This window comes from Salvelinus namaycush, unplaced genomic scaffold (assembly GCF_016432855.1).
Source record: "Salvelinus namaycush isolate Seneca unplaced genomic scaffold, SaNama_1.0 Scaffold448, whole genome shotgun sequence".
Taxonomy (NCBI): Eukaryota; Metazoa; Chordata; class Actinopteri; order Salmoniformes; family Salmonidae; genus Salvelinus; species Salvelinus namaycush.
Window position 1 is genome coordinate 170,001 of NW_024061140.1, and position 16,289 is coordinate 186,289.

The 16,289-nt window shown below is 46.8% G+C and overlaps 1 protein-coding gene across 1 annotated transcript; it reads left to right on the forward strand.

The window, feature by feature from the left end:
- The first annotated feature begins 2,325 nt into the window (after nucleotides 1-2,325).
- Nucleotides 2,326-14,666, forward strand: LOC120041349. Its single transcript, XM_038986291.1, has 10 exons — nucleotides 2,326-2,485; nucleotides 8,579-8,745; nucleotides 9,268-9,719; nucleotides 10,116-10,437; nucleotides 10,541-11,345; nucleotides 11,437-11,649; nucleotides 11,762-12,288; nucleotides 12,933-13,192; nucleotides 13,342-13,590; nucleotides 13,685-14,666. The coding sequence occupies exons 1-10, from the start codon at nucleotides 2,347-2,349 to the stop codon at nucleotides 14,205-14,207; spliced, it is 3,657 nt and encodes a 1,218-aa protein (XP_038842219.1). The 5' UTR covers nucleotides 2,326-2,346; the 3' UTR covers nucleotides 14,208-14,666.
- Nucleotides 14,667-16,289: the final 1,623 nt, after the last annotated feature.

The window sequence follows — 16,289 nt, forward strand, 5'->3', positions numbered from 1 at the left end:
GTTATATTCTTCAAGAATCAATGGCTAGAAATAAATAATTTAAAAGTCAAAATAGATGCAATTGCAGATTTCCCTTTTAACACCACACATCAGTTCAACAACTTCAGAGTTTGTTCCTCTGTTTTTAAGACAGTACTTACTAGTGTTAATCAGGGCACGGTTTTTCAAAACCATTTCACGACTAAGTTCATCATTAGAACCATTGTACGGCGTAAGTTGTCTTTGGGAAACCGGGCCCAGATATCCAGTTTCCTCCTCTTCCTTTTTCGATGTGATAGTCATCTCCCCCTCCTCCTCTTCCACTCCAAAAACAGCATTCTCCTCTTCTTTTACTGTAACACCCTCCTCCTCTTTCACTCTGAATGCGTCTTCCTCTTCTTTCACTGAAACGTCTTTCGCTTCTTCTTTCACGGTAACAGCCTCACCCTCTACTTGTTTTTGTATTGTAACAGCCTCCTCTTCCTCCTCCTCTTTCACGAGAACTTCTTTCTCCGTCCAGCAGACCTCCTCTTCTGTAGCAGGAGGAGAGTAGCTTAGTGAACTCATGGTCGGGGATGTTAGCTAGCTAGGCTAATGCTAACTTAATCAGCCAGCTAGCTGACTAAAAACAGCAGCACCGTAAATATGAAATTAAATCGGATAACTAACTTGACGACAGGAGTGTGTTTAAAACACAGTAGCTACTATACTGTAAAGAGTTTTATTGGTTCGTCTATTTTGTCTAGCAAGCTACCGATGTGTCTGACGAACTATTGTTGCTGCTGTTGAAAGAAGCGTTCCGTCCACTAGATTATACGTGCGTTCCGTCCACTAGATTATACGTCACACTAGCAGCATAACCTAAAAGCACCAAACGGCCTACTGCTGATTGGAGTGGGCAAAATATCACAGAAAATATTGTTATGATTATAACATTTGTTGTCACCGTCAATTGTTGCACGTTTTCTCATAAAAAGTAGATTTTAACACTCTGCCTGCTCAGGTAAATTTGCCCGAACTCCTAAACTTGGAACCAATCAGAGGTCCCGTCAGAGGTCCCTCGTGATGGAGGCAGCCAATGGCCTGCTTTTATCTACGATGTAACTACAGCCTCTTGTGAAAACGTGAGCTGCTGTCTGATGGCAACAACAAAAAAACAGTCTGTGGTCCTGGAATTCAGAGAGACCTTGGGTAATTACAATAGGGGGATTTCACTTGGGTTTCTGTGCAAAGTATATGATTGGAATGATTCTTCAAGCCTGAAGCTAGTTATTTGAAATAAGACATATAATCAGGCCAAAACATGATTCAAGAGTGCTATTAACTGACATGGATAGGTAGCTAATGAAACACAAATTGACATTTACAGTAGCTGGCTAGGCTATTCAAACTGTAACATTGGCTAGCTTTCAATAAATTGGATAAATGGTCCATGGAGTTACCTCTAAATACTATCAAGATAATTATTATTGCATACTGAACATTTCAAATGCACTCTAAAACATATTATTATCTAATTTCAGTCTTTGGGAACTAGTAATATCTGTTTCTCTTCATCAGACAGCAGCTCACGTTTTCACAAGAGGCTGTAGTTACGTCGTAGATAAAAGCAGGCCATTGGCTGCCTACATCACGAGGGGTATGTACGGGACCTCTGATTGGTTCCAAGTTTAGGTGTTCGGCAAATTTGCCTGAACAGACAGACAGTATTAAAATATACTTTTTATGAGAAATTGTGCAACAATTGAAGGTGACAACAATAGTTATAATCATAACAATATTTTACTGTTATATTTTGCCCACTCCAATCAGCAGATGGCGGTTTGGGGCTTTTAGGTTATGCTGCTAGTGTGACGTATAATCTAGTGGACGGGACGCTTCTTTCAACAGCAGCAACAGTTGGTCAGCCACCTCGGTAGCTTGCTAGCCAATATAGCCGAACCAATAAAGCTCTTTAGACGCTTTCGTAGAGCCACTGTGTTTTAAACCCTCTTCTGTCGTCTAGTTAGTTATCCGATTTAATTTCATATTTATGCTGCTGTTGTTTTTAGTCAGCTAGAGGACTGATTAAGTTAGCATTAGCCTAGCTAGCTAATATCTCCGACCATGAGCTCACTAACGTTAAGCTACTCTCCTCCTGATAAAGAAGAGGAGATCAGCTGGACGGAGAAAGAAGTTCCCGTGAAAGAGGAGGAGGAAGAGGAGGCTGTTACAATACAAGTAGAGGGTGAGGCTGTTACCGTGAAAGAAGAGGAGAAAGACGTTACTGTGAAAGAAGAGGAAGACGCATTCAGAGTGAAAGAGGAGGAGGATGTTACAGTAAAAGAAGAGGAAGATGCGTTCAGAGTGAAAGAGGAAGAGGGGGAGATGACTGTCACGTCGAAAAAGGAGGAGGATGAAACTGGATATCTGGGCCCGGTTCCCCAAAGCCATCTTAAGGCGTCCAATGGTTCTAACGATGAACTTAGCCGTGAAATGGTTTTGAAAAACCGTGCCCTGATTAAAAGTAAGTACTGTCTTAAATACAGAGGCACAAACTCTGCAGTTGTTGAACTGATGTTTGGTGTTAAAGGGGAAATCTGCAATTACATCCATATTTTGACTTTTAAATTATTTATTTATAGCCATTGATTCTTGAAGAGTATAACACATGCTTCATGAGCTTAGTTCAACTGTTTGCCCCATCAGAACCCCAAATAAGCTTTTTTTACTCCAATGTTTAGAAACAATGTAAATCAACACTGTATCGCCTCAACATGGTTAAAACTATAATGTTGATATCATGGATGGTCAGTCCTTTCATCCATAGGTCTGTCTATGAATTTGAGAGTAGTTACATTTCTCCAGCCCCATCATCTTATTACCAAAACAGTGGTGGAATGACAGATTTGTTATTGTTTGAACTGCAGATTGCTTGATGGATGTGACTTTTTTAAAGGGGCAACCTAGGATTTAAACAACAACAAAATGGCTGCCCAGAGACTTGGTTTGATAAACAGCTGAGGGATGGGGGAAGGAGAAATGTAACCACTATTAAATTCATAGAGAAAGCTATTGTAGCAACCTTAACCCAACACCTAGCGACCTCGTCAAGAAGTTCAGACATCTTGGCAAAACAGTTATAAGGTGTTGGCTTGACAGTCGCTGGACCCAGGTTTGAGTTCAGCTCAGGGCTACCCCCTGAATTCACTACACTATGAATACAAGGACTGGCCATCCATGAGGTCAAAATTATAGGTTTAACCAGGTTTTGAGACTATACAGTGTTAATTTACCAACAGTGGCGTTATACGAGCTTATGTTTAGGTTTCTGGTGGTGAAATACAGTTGAAACATTTGAGGCATTTATAAGTTATATTCTTCAAGAATCAATGGCAATAATGTCTGACCCCATTTAGTCGACTGGTCGATAGGCTGTAGGTCGACCAACATCTTTTTAGTCGAGCAAATTATATATATTTTTTATGGCACAAGACACCTGTCTTGCGCCGTTTCAGTGGACTAATCCATTGCGGAGGCTGTGGGGACAGTACAAGAAGGGGCGTGTACACTACATGATTTTGGCCCCGATTTAGCTGTCTTTGACAAGTATTTGTGATCGGAGACAAAGTCCCCGTGTCGTTGCCTACTCGGGGTGTGAGGCTGTCACTGACACTCGTTTAATGTGAGCTGGGCAGAGACACAATCTGAGGGCTGCTGATCACATCTATGAGCTGTCCCAGACGTCCCGATATTTTCAAAACATGTTTGATTTTATCTGCACAAAATATGCAATGCTTTTTTAGTGTTGAGATGTGCAATGACACAGATGTGCAATGAAATAGCCAATGAGAGCTCGTTAGAGAAGAGGCCATCGAGATGGTAACATTGTGGAGACTCTCCAGCAGGAGAGATGACTACTAGTATGTGTTTGTCCTCGCCTTTAACCAAAGCCAGTGTGAAATCGTTACAGCTTTGAAGTTCACAAGCAATGTTATTCAATTCTAAGTGTTTGGTGGATATTTCAACTCTGTAGTGTAAGGGTGAATGTCTGACTGAAAAGGTTTATGCTGCTTTGAGCCACAGCTTGTTCTAGCTACGTTAACAATCTAATTACATCATCACATCATTGTTTTAGAGAGACAGCGTGGTGGTAAATCAAAGTTTATTTGTCACGTGCGCCGAATAGAATAGACCTTACAGTGAAATGCTTACTGACAAGCCTGAACCAACAGTGCAGTTCAAGAAGAAATATTTACCAATTCTTAAGTAAAAAATAGACAAGTAAAGAAATCAAATAAAAAAAGTTAAATGACAGTGAAAATAACAGTAGCGAGGCTCTATAGAGGAGTCAATGTGGAGGCTATATACAGGTGGTACCGGTACAGAGTCAATGTGGAGGCTATATACAGGGGGTACAGAGTCAATGTGGAGGCTATATACAGGGGGTACAGAGTCAATGTGGAGGCTATATACAGGGGGTACAGAGTCAATGTGGAGGCTATATACAGGGGGTACAGAGTCAATGTGGAGGCTATATACAGGTGGTACCGGTACAGAGTCAATGTGGAGGCTATATACAGGTGGTACCGGTACAGAGTCAATGTGGAGGCTATATACAGGGGGTACAGAGTCAATGTGGAGGCTATATACAGGGGGTACAGAGTCAATGTGGAGGCTATATACAGGTGGTACAGAGTCAATGTGGAGGCTATATACAGGGGGTACAGAGTCAATGTGGAGGCTATATACAGGTGGTACCGGTACAGAGTCAATGTGGAGGCTATATACAGGTGGTACCGGTACAGAGTCAATGTGGAGGCTATATACAGGGGGTACCGGTACAGAGTCAATGTGGAGGCTATATACAGGTGGTACAGAGTCAATGTGGAGGCTATATACAGGGTATTACGGTACAGAGTCAATGTGGAGGCTATATACAGATGGTACAGAGTCAATGTGGAGGCTATATACAGGTGGTACCGGTACAGAGTCAATGTGGAGGCTATATACAGGTGGTACCGGTACAGAGTCAATGTGGAGGCTATATACAGGTGGTACCAGTACAGAGTCAATGTGGAGGCTATATACAGGTGGTACCAGTACAGAGTCAATGTGGAGGCTATATACAGGTGGTACCAGTACAGAGTCAATGTGGAGGCTATATACAGGTGGTACCAGTACAGAGTCAATGTGGAGGCTATATACAGGTGGTACCAGTACAGAGTCAATGTGGAGGCTATATACAGGGGGTACAGAGTCAATGTGGAGGCTATATACAGGTGGTACCAGTACTGTGTCAATGTGGAGGCTATATACAGGTGGTACCGGTACAGAGTCAATGTGGAGGCTATATACAGGTGGTACCGGTACAGAGTCAATGTGGAGGCTATATACAGGGGGTACCGGTACAGAGTCAATGTGGAGGCTATATACAGGTGGTACCGGTACAGAGTCAATGTGGAGGCTATATACAGGTGGTACCGGTACAGAGTCAATGTGGAGGCTATATACAGGGGGTACAGAGTCAATGTGGAGGCTATATACAGGGGGTACCGGTACAGAGTCAATGTGGAGGCTATATACAGGGGGTACCGGTACAGAGTCAATGTGGAGGCTATATACAGGGGGTACAGAGTCAATGTGGAGGCTATATACAGGGGGTACCTGTACAGAGTCAATGTGGAGGCTATATACAGGGGGTACCGGTACAGAGTCAATGTGGAGGCTATATACAGGTGGTACCAGTACAGAGTCAATGTGGAGGCTATATACAGGGGGTACCGGTACAGAGTCAATGTGGAGGCTATATACAGGTGATACCGGTGTGGAGGCTATATACAGGTAGTACCGGTACAGAGTCAATGTGCGGGGGCACTGGTTAGTCGGGCTAATTGAGGTAATATGTACATGACTGTATAGTTAAAGTGACTATTCATAGACGAGAAACAGAGAGTAGCAGCGGCGTAAAAGAGGGGGAGGGGGTGGCGGGACACAATGCAAATTATCCGGGTAGCCATTTCATTACCTGTTCAGGAGTCTTATGGCTTGGGGGTAAAATCTGTTGAGAAGCCTAGACTTGGCGCTCTGGTACCGCTTGCCATGCTGTAGCAGAGAAAACAGTCTATGACTGGAGTGGCTGGGGTCTTTGACCTTTTTTAGGGTCTTCCTCTGACACCGCCTGGTGTAGAGGTCCTGGATGGCAGGCAGCTTAGTCCCAGTGATGTACTGGGCCGTACGCACTACCCTCTAGTGCCTTGCGGTCGGAGGCCGAGCAGTTGCCGTACCAGGCAGTGATGCAACCAGTCAGGATGCTCTCGATGGTGCAGCTGTAGAACCTTTTGAGGATCTCAGGACCCATGCCAAATATTTTCAGTCTCCTGAGGAGGAATAGGTTTTGTTGTGCCCTCTTCACGACTGTCTTGGTGTGCTTGGACCATTCTAGTTTGTTGTTGATGTGGACACCAAGGAATTTGAAGCTCTCAACCTGCTCCACTACAGCCCCGTCGATGAGAATGCGTTTGAAGTGTATGTAGTTGAATGCATTCATGATATGTGACAACCTGATGGTCGTTGGGGCAAACGTGTCTTTCTTTGTAAACTGAATTGAACTGCATATGAAGTAATGATCAATTCGGACGCAGAGCAAAGCAGCTGCTGACATGTGTGTTTTCACTTCACTATTACAAAGAGACATTCAGTAAGTTTGGATAAGTATTCAGTTAAAGTTTTGCTGAAGTATTAAAGTGTTTTCAATTTTTTTCCCCTATCATCAGCCCAAGGAAATGTATTGGTAAGAGTCATCTGGGTTTAAAGGAGAGTCACTGCATGTATGAACTATTAAATATCTTACCTTGTAGCTGTCATCCTGTATGAACTATTAAATATCTTACCTTGTTGCTGTCATCCTGCATGTATGAACTATTAAATATCTTACCTTGTTGCTGTCGTCCTCCATGTAGCTGTCGTCCTCCATGTAGCTGTCATCCTGTATGTAGCTGTCGTCCTCCGTGTAGCTGTCATCCTCCATGTAGCTGTCATCCTCCATGTAGCTGTCATCCTCCATGTAGCTGTCATCCTGTATGTAGCTGTCATCCTGTATGTAGCTGTCATCCTCCATGTAGCTGTCATCCTGTATGTAGCTGTCATCCTGTAGGTAGCTGTCATCCTGTAGGTAGCTGTCATCCTGTATGTAGCTGTCGTCCTCCATGTAGCTGTCATCCTGTATGTAGCTGTCGTCCTCCGTGTAGCTGTCATCCTCCATGTAGCTGTCATCCTCCATGTAGCTGTCATCCTCCATGTAGCTGTCATCCTGTATGTAGCTGTCATCCTGTATGTAGCTGTCATCCTCCATGTAGCTGTCATCCTGTAGGTAGCTGTCATCCTGTATGTAGCTGTCATCCTGTATGTAGCTGTCATCCTGTATGTAGCTGTCATCCTGTATGTAGCTGTCATCCTGTATGTAGCTGTCGTCCTCCATGTAGCTGTCATCCTCCATGTATGCACTATTAAATATCTTACCTTGTTGCTGTCGTCCTCCATGTAGCTGTCATCCTCCATGTAGCGGTCATCCTGTATGTAGCTGTCATCCTGTATGTAGCTGTCATCCTCCGTGTAGCTGTCATCCTCCATGTAGCTGTCATCCTCCATGTAGCTGTCATCCTCCATGTAGCTGTCATCCTGTATGTAGCTGTCATCCTGTATGTAGCTGTCATCCTCCATGTAGCTGTCATCCTCCATGTAGCTGTCATCCTGTAGGTAGCTGTCATCCTGTAGGTAGCTGTCATCCTGTAGGTAGCTGTCATCCTGTATGTAGCTGTCATCCTGTATGTAGCTGTCATCCTGTATGTAGCTGTCGTCCTCCATGTAGCGGTCATCCTGTAGGTAGCTGTCATCCTGTATGTAGCTGTCATCCTCCGTGTAGCTGTCATCCTCCATGTAGCTGTCATCCTCCATGTAGCTGTCATCCTCCATGTAGCTGTCATCCTGTATGTAGCTGTCATCCTGTATGTAGCTGTCATCCTGTATGTAGCTGTCATCCTCCATGTAGCTGTCATCCTCCATGTAGCTGTCATCCTGTATGTAGCTGTCATCCTCCATGTAGCTGTCATCCTCCATGTAGCTGTCATCCTCCATGTAGCTGTCATCCTCCATGTAGCTGTCATCCTCCATGTAGCTGTCATCCTCCATGTAGCTGTCATCCTCCATGTAGCTGTCATCCTCCATGTAGCTGTCATCCTCCATGTAGCTGTCATCCTCCATGTAGCTGTCATCCTGTATGTCTGACGCCTTCTGCTCAGGATTCACAAACCTGCCACCTATTTTTGTTCTTAAAAACATGTATTATTTGTCATCCTGTCATCCTGTATGTCACGTAATCATGAGTTTCTCTCTTCCATTTTAGTCACTAATTTCATTTCAGTTTTACTCTCAAACTTGACCAACACTCATTTCATTCTTTTGTTACATCCTATCAGTGATTGATATTCATGTGGGCATGTTGGAATGTGCTATTAATTTAATCAATGTAATCAAAATTTGTGATATGTCTTCATTTATTTATTTTATTTATGAATTCATTAATTCATTCAACTTATTTATTTCTGTGTCACTGCAAAAGCCGTAGTCCTACAGGTCCCCCCATCGCTCCCTCTGCCTCCAACTGACCAAGCCCCGGCCCCGGTTCCTGCCCCGGCCCCTGCTCCTGCCCTACTGGGGTGGAGCGAAGAGGAGGATATGCCCCGGCAGTCTTTCCTGCCTCCAAGGCTCGCCTCAGGAAGTGCTGAGGTAAATTCATCAACTGTAATGACACCACACAGTTAAGATATTAAACAGTATGCCATTCTACACAGTTGTCTTGTCTCCTGCATCCTCTCTCCCTGTCTGTTTCTCTGAAACATAACCATCCCTTCCCCCCTGCCTCCATCACTCTCTCCTCTCACTCAGCATGTAAGGGTTAGAGACAGAAACAGGTAACCTCAGGAAACATGACCAATACCATCCCCCCCCCCCCCCCCCCCCCCCGCCTCCATCACTCTCTCCTCTCACTCAGCATGTAAGGGTTAGAGACAGAAACAGGTAACCTCAGGAAACATTACCAATACCATCCCTTCCCCCCCGCCTCCATCACTCTCTCCTCTCACTCAGCATGTAAGGAAACATTACCAATACCATCCCTTCCCCCCCGCCTCCATCACTCTCTCCTCTCACTCAGCATGTAAGGGTTAGAGACAGAAACAGGTAACCTCAGGAAACATTACCAATACCATCCCTTCCCCCCCGCCTCCATCACTCTCTCCTCTCACTCAGCTGCTGCTTCCAGAGAGTTGGCGTTCATCTCTCACCAAGGAGCAGCAGCGGTGGATCGGCCGCACGCTGTTCACCAGGAACAGCATTGGGAGGTCGACACTCACCACTGACCTGGTCACGTGGTGGACGCCTCCCCAACCGCGGCCGATCTACAATCAGCCACCCGCATCCCCCGACCCCTTCTTCGCATGTCAGCTGTTCCTTTGGATGCCCGCACGTATATGGGCATACAAGCTGGCATGCCCCCAGTCTGGGTGCAGAGGCACACTCTGCAAGGCTGGGCTCTACAAGACCATCCGGAGGGTCTTGGACATCGACCGCTGGTATCTCATGGCCACTGAGTACCTGGAATGCGGTCGGTGTAAGAAGAAGGTCGCGGGGTGGTCACGGGACCTTGTCAGTCAGCTGGACGCTCGGCATCGCTGCCAGTTCCCAGCAATATTGACATACAAGTAAGTTCACAAGATTTTGTTAGTTAGTAATTACATTTACATTTTACATTTGAGTCATTTTAGCAGACGCTCTTATCCAGAGCGACTTACAGTAGAGTGCATACATTTTTATTACATTTTACATACTGAGACAAGGATATCCCCTACCGGCCAAACCCTCCCTAACCCGGACGACGCTATGCCAATTGTGCGTCGCCCCACGGACCTCCCGGTTGCGGCCGGCTGCGACAGAGCCTGGGCGCGAACCCAGCCCAGCCTGGGCGCGAACCCAGAGACTCTGGTGGCGCAGCTAGCACTGCGATGCAGTGCCCTAGACCACTGCGCCACCCGGGAGGCTGTAATCAAGTCAAATGAATGCATGTCATTCATATGCTTTATCTCTCTCTCTCTCTCTAGGCTGTCCTGTGACCTGCGGGTTGTGAGGATGCTGAGGTCGCGCTCTTTGGGGAACAGTGCGTCACAGACCTACAGCAAGCTGTGTGACAGTCACAGCGAGTCCTGGATGCGGAGCGGTATACGGTACCTCGGGGAGTGCGAGCAGTTTCTGGCCTTGGGCACTGGGTGGCAGTTCACAGATCCACCGGAGATGCCCCCGGTGCCCTCACCCGTCTGGCTGCTGACGGTCTACAGCCATGACGTGCTGTCGCGGCTGGACGAGGTGAAGGCCAGGGTCACCTCCATCTTTGGGTCCATCTTAAAGATGGACTCTACCAAGAAGGTGAGTTTTCACTTAAAAATGTAAAGATAAGTCATGTCTGATTTTTGTATATCTATATTTAAATAATGTCTTGACCTTTCTGTCTTTGCGTGTCTGTCTCCAGGTGACTAAAAAGCTCGCGGGTACCGCTGCAGACACGGCCGCCTGGGTTACCAACGTCGGTAACGAGCATGGGCAGGTCCTCGTCAGTGTCCTCACTGCCGGTGAGGGGGAGGGCCTGTTCCCCATGGCGGCTGGTCTCATGGGGCGGTACCGACTCGCCGGGGTGGCGCCCCCCCAGCTCATGTACGTGGACCGAGACTGCTGCTCCAGCTTCGGCGGATCAAAGACAGCTGCCATGTACAATGAGTGGGGCCAGCTGGTGGTTCGGCTGGACATCTGGCACCTGATGCGGCGGTTCGCGTCAGGTGTCACCACTGAGAGCCACCAGCTCTACGGTCCCTTCATGCGGCAGCTGTCAGCCTGCGTCTTTGAGTGGGATGTAGGCGATATCCGCCGACTGCTGGAGGCCAAGAGGTCTGAGCTGGAGGGGAAGCACGGGATGGTCGGCCTCACCGAGGCGGAGGTTTTGAGGCAGATCGGCAGGAAGGAGATGGCACTTCACTGTCGGCGTCGTACTCGTGGAGCTGCGACGACCGAAGTCCTTCTCCTTGACCTCCTCGAGACGTTCAACAGCGAGAAGGGGGTCGACACCCTGGGCATCCCGTTGCTGGACTCCATCCGCATCCAGGCAATCTGGAAAGAGCAGAGGCGCCACCTCCACTGCATACAGGACCCACCCGGTGTACAGCTGTACACCGAGACCGGCAAAATCACCAAGGGCGGCGTGATTTTGCCGGTTTATCGCTGCGCACGGGGCTCCACATCCTTGGAGTCATTCCACCTCCACCTCAACCGGTTCATCCCAGGTAATTGCTGTTGTTTAAGCTTAAAGTAATGCTTCATGTTTAATGTTAACAGCAACAGCTCTCCCACCCTAATCGTGCATTGTTCTCTCAGGTACCAGGGCAAATGCCATGCATTTCCAGGCATTCCTGTTGGATGGACTGGTGAGGTGGAACGAGGACCGTGCGCAGGCGGCAGTGGAGGGAAAGAACAGGCAGCCTCTGCTCTCCTACAGTGGCCACCTGCAGCACATCCTTAACCTGAGCAGCCAAAGGGTGCTTGGCAAAGAACAGGTTAAGGACTACTCCAAGCCTAGCGAGTACACGGGTAAGTCGAGTAAGAGAATGAACATTTACATCAATTGCATTAATTACATACCATTAACACTTCCCTACTCTGCTTTTGAATGCACTCTGATTTTTTGTTGTTGCTTTAATAGGGGAACTCCTCGGAGTGGAGTACCTGTACTCGCAGACTGGCAGAGTGCTGCAGGATGTCAGCGCGGACCCTGACCTTCCGGAAGAGGCATCCGCCGTCGAGCAGCTCGACGAGGAGGACGAGGGCTTTCAGGAGGAGGATGTGGACCCGACAGTCCACATCCCTCATGTCACTACTATGAGCGCCCCGTCCTCCAGCTCAGCGGCACCTCTGTCAGGGGAACGCGCTGACGCACCTCTGTCAGGGGAATCCGCTGATGCACCTCTGTCAGGGGAACCCGCTGATGCACCTCTGTCAGGGGAACCCGCTGATGCACCTCTGTCAGGGGAACCCGCTGACGCACCTCTGTCAGGGGAACGCGCTGACGCACCTCTGTCAGGGGAATCCGCTGACTCACCTCTGTCAGGGGAACCCGCTGACGCACCCAGGTCTGGGCCATCCAGTCCCACCGCCCCTGAAGACAGAAGCTCTCCTGAGGTCCCTGATCGACACGGTTCTCCTCACTCTGACCACTCCTCTGATTCAGAGGTAATTATAATTGAACTTTTTGTTGTTGTTAAAAAGAAAAATGCTATTGCAACCTCTTTGAAAATAAGGAATTGTGACAAACTCAAGACAAGTTTCAGGTGTTTAATAATACCAAGGATGCCATCAGCTGAGTGCATCCATTTAGAAAGTTCACAACACGTCTTATTCTCTTCTCCTGAAGGCGTCACCTCCCCAGATATCCATTCTATGACCACAATGACTTTCCCCACCTCCCCAGCTCTACATTCTATGACCACAATGACTTTCCCCTCCTTTCCCCTGTGGAATGTCCATGGTCCTCTCTTTGTCTAGCTATCCATCTTCTAGGCCTGACCCTGATCTCTGATCCTAGGCAATTTCCTCTTATCTGATTAGGTCATGGTTTCTAAATTAGCAAACACAAAGTTTCATGACCTAAACTCCATTTAATACTCACAGTAATCATTCACTAAACAGGATGAAAAAACAAACTACAGTTTAACTTGAAACATGTTACATTTTAACAGAATCCATCAGTGTGACTTTCAGTTACATAATATAAAATAACAACTCCTATTTCCTTTTGTAGAAGAATCTTATGTGTTACCCCCTAAATGTGTGACATCGTCCTCATCGTTTCTTCCATGTCTCTTTTTTATCTTCAGGGGGAGACGAAAGACCCTGATGCAATGCCAGGCTACCAGCATGTCCGTAGGCTTGCCAGGGCCTTGGTGGGGGTGAGGAACCGCCAGGGGCTGTCGGACAGCAGGGTAGACGGTCTGGTGGAGCTGTGGCTGGCGCTGCCAGACTTTGACAAGCAACGCTTGATCTACCCTGCCCGACACCAGGAGAGGATCGTTCAGGGGCGGTTCAAGGCAACGAAGGGGAAGTCGTCCATTGTCCTAGGAAAAGACTCTCTCCAACGGTATGTTGTTAGTGTTCATGTCCTCCACCTTACTATTATATTGCCTGCCTCCACATTAAATGCATATGAAGGTCAGGCGATGGCTATCATTATACTTTGGCTGTCATTATCTTTCAATGTTCTCTAATTATTTATCTCCTCTGTTTCAGTTGCCTTCTCGGACTCAACTCGGGCCCTGCAAGTTGGCCGGGCTCCAGCCGTTTGGTGGAGGCAATTTGCAGACAGCTCTGTCAAATCTATCCCAGCGCCATGCAGTCTGCCGGCGTGAAGAAGAGCAGGTGGGCACTCATTCTGGCAGACTACGTGGCCATCAGGGAGGCAGTGCTGAACAGCCCGAGGTTGATGACCCGGACCAACCTTCAGCTCTTTGAGCTGAATCAAAGGACCATCAGTCAGTGGTAAGATATTAACTTATGGAAGACTTGTTACATAAAGCCATGTGACTAATGACAATCTGAGTGACAGCTTTTGTGTTTGTTTTCTCTGTTTCAGGTACTCCCGGCATCAGAGGGAGAGGATGGTGCTGCAGCAGGGATTGGGGCTCGCTCCTGCACCCAGCGTCACCACCCAGCCCCTCCACTACCAGCAGGAGGGAATCCAGGCACTCTTCCCTTTCCCTACGCCGCCCCCCCCGGTCCCACGCCAGACCACCCAGCAAGGAGGGCACGCCCACGCGCCCATTCTGCCAGCCCACCTGGAGCAACAACCTCCCACACTTCCCGGCCCCTCCCAAGCCCAAGGACCACAGACGGGCTCCTCTTTACCTCCTCCGGTGCCAAGAACAACGGCTTGGAGGAGGAAGAGGATGGCGGAGGACAGAGAGGAGGGGACAGCCGGGAAGAGAAAGCAACGCGAGCAGTACGTCTGCTCCAAATGCGGGTTGCCAAAGCGGCGGGAGACGGGGCACAGCCGCTTCGGCGGCGTGGCGTTCTGCTCTGTTGCTGCGGGGGGTAAGACCGTGGCCCAGTGGCTGGCGGAAATGAAGGACGCTAAGGGGAGAGGTGAAGAACACTGAGCCACTGGCTGGGTGGTCGGACGTTTTTATTGTAAATAGTTCCCTGTTCCCCTCTACCTGGACCGAGACCTTGAACGCGGTGTAGAGGCTTGTGTGTGTCGAGGACCCTCAGAGCTATATTGTCTGTAGTCTATAAGACCTACTGGTAGGGTAAACCATGGTAACCCCATGGTAGGCAGTTCTGAGGAACTATATTGTCTGTAGTCTATAAGACCTACTGGTAGGGTAACCCATGGTAACCCCATGGTAGGCAGTTCTGAGGCGAGACACACAGCAAAATGCACATTTTATGAACACATTATCATTTTATTTACATAGTTCAATAAAAGGACTATATAGCAAAGACAGACAGGATCGTGATGCACCTGTAAAAAAAAAAAAGATAAGATAAGACAATAAAATATACAAATCAAACATGATTTATCAATACATCTTCAGGTCATCTTCAACTTCTTGGTTGAGCTCATGTTCAACAGCAGTAGCTATAACACATAGGTTAAACAATATAAGGCACGTGAATAACTTACCTTTTTGCAAGTGTATAGACATTTCTGTCCACAGGTCAGTGGCCCAGACGCACTTCAAACTGCTCTTGATGGTGTACCGCCAATCAATCAGTGCTCCAGGCGCCCTATCACCGCAAATGTTATACATACACCTGACGGGTTAGAAGAAATAGAGCCTGTATGCATGCAAATGTCCCATGTACTAAGGCGTACACACACACACACACACACACAATACATTAGAGCCATTATGGTGTGTTATTTTGTGTGTGTGTGTGTATAGAGATTGCTGACATTATTATTTAGCGTTTATTGGATTTACATTGCAATAATTATCTTCCATTTCATCTTGTTTCCCAATGTATACTCTGGTTCATCATTAAAGCGCCTAGACTGGACATCTGTGTCTGTCTTCACTGTTTTGACCTGGTGCTCAAAGCACATGGCTACTTAATATGCTTTGTTGTCAACTTCTCTCACCCATTAAAACCCCCCATTTCCCCTCCTCCTTGGACAGAGAAGAATGGGCAATTTCTTCGTGCGATCCTTTCACGCATTCCTCTCTATTCTTGTTCCAATTGTTCCTCTCCTCCAATCAGATGCTTCAGCTTGTTCCAATTCAGAGAAAGAGAGCAAAAAATCCGCCAATGAAGAGCCTAGCTTGTTCCAATTGGTTTTAAGCCAATCAAGTACCTCTGAAATTTTCGTAATGTCACTTCATCACAAAATGTTTTTGGGGCAGCCATTGATGATACCCGGTGAGTATATGAGGGAAATGTGCTTGCTTAATTTGCGATTGAATGTAACATCGACGACTAAATGTGATGAAATATGACAATAACAAAACGACGTAACAAAAGCCCTTGCACGAAACGCCACCAACCGAAACCTCCACACTACAAACATGCTCTGCAGTTGCATTCACAATACGTCCTTAAGCAAAGACTTGGCAGTGACTGCTGGGTAACGTTAAAAACATACTGTAACGTTGGGATTTTAAAACTCTTGAATCCTGTGTTTTAATGTTGGGAAGTAGAACAGCTGTGAAAAGCTGCTTATTTGTGTCATTTAAACTTTATTTACTTATGACTTATTTATTAACTTTATTTGTAGATGTAGAACTGACCTAGACAGGACATATATCATATCACCTCTGATTCAATATTCTACCCTATCACTGACCTAGACAGGACATATATCATATCACCTCTGATTCAATATTCTACCCTATCACCGACCTAGACAGGACATATATCATATCCCATATCCCCTCTGATTCAATATTCTACCCTATCACCGACCTAGACAGGACATATATCATATCACCTCTGATTCAATATTCTACCCTATCACCGACCTAGACAGGACATATATCATATCCCATATCACCTCTGATTCAATATTCTACCCTATCACCGACCTAGACAGGACATATATCATATCCCATATCACCTCTGATTCAATATTCTACCCTATCACCGACCTAGACAGGACATATATCATATCCCATACCACCTCTGATTCAATATTCTACCCTATCACCGACCTAGACAGGACATATATCATATCCCATATC

Coding starts and splice junctions, on each gene's coding strand:
- LOC120041349 (XM_038986291.1), top strand. CDS start 2,347: ATGACTGTCACGTCGAAAAAGGAGGAGGATGAAACTGGATATCTGGGC. Junction 11,650..11,761: donor CAAGCCTAGCGAGTACACGG/GTAAGTCGAGTA, acceptor TTGCTTTAATAG/GGGAACTCCTCGGAGTGGAG. Junction 13,193..13,341: donor GGAAAAGACTCTCTCCAACG/GTATGTTGTTAG, acceptor CCTCTGTTTCAG/TTGCCTTCTCGGACTCAACT.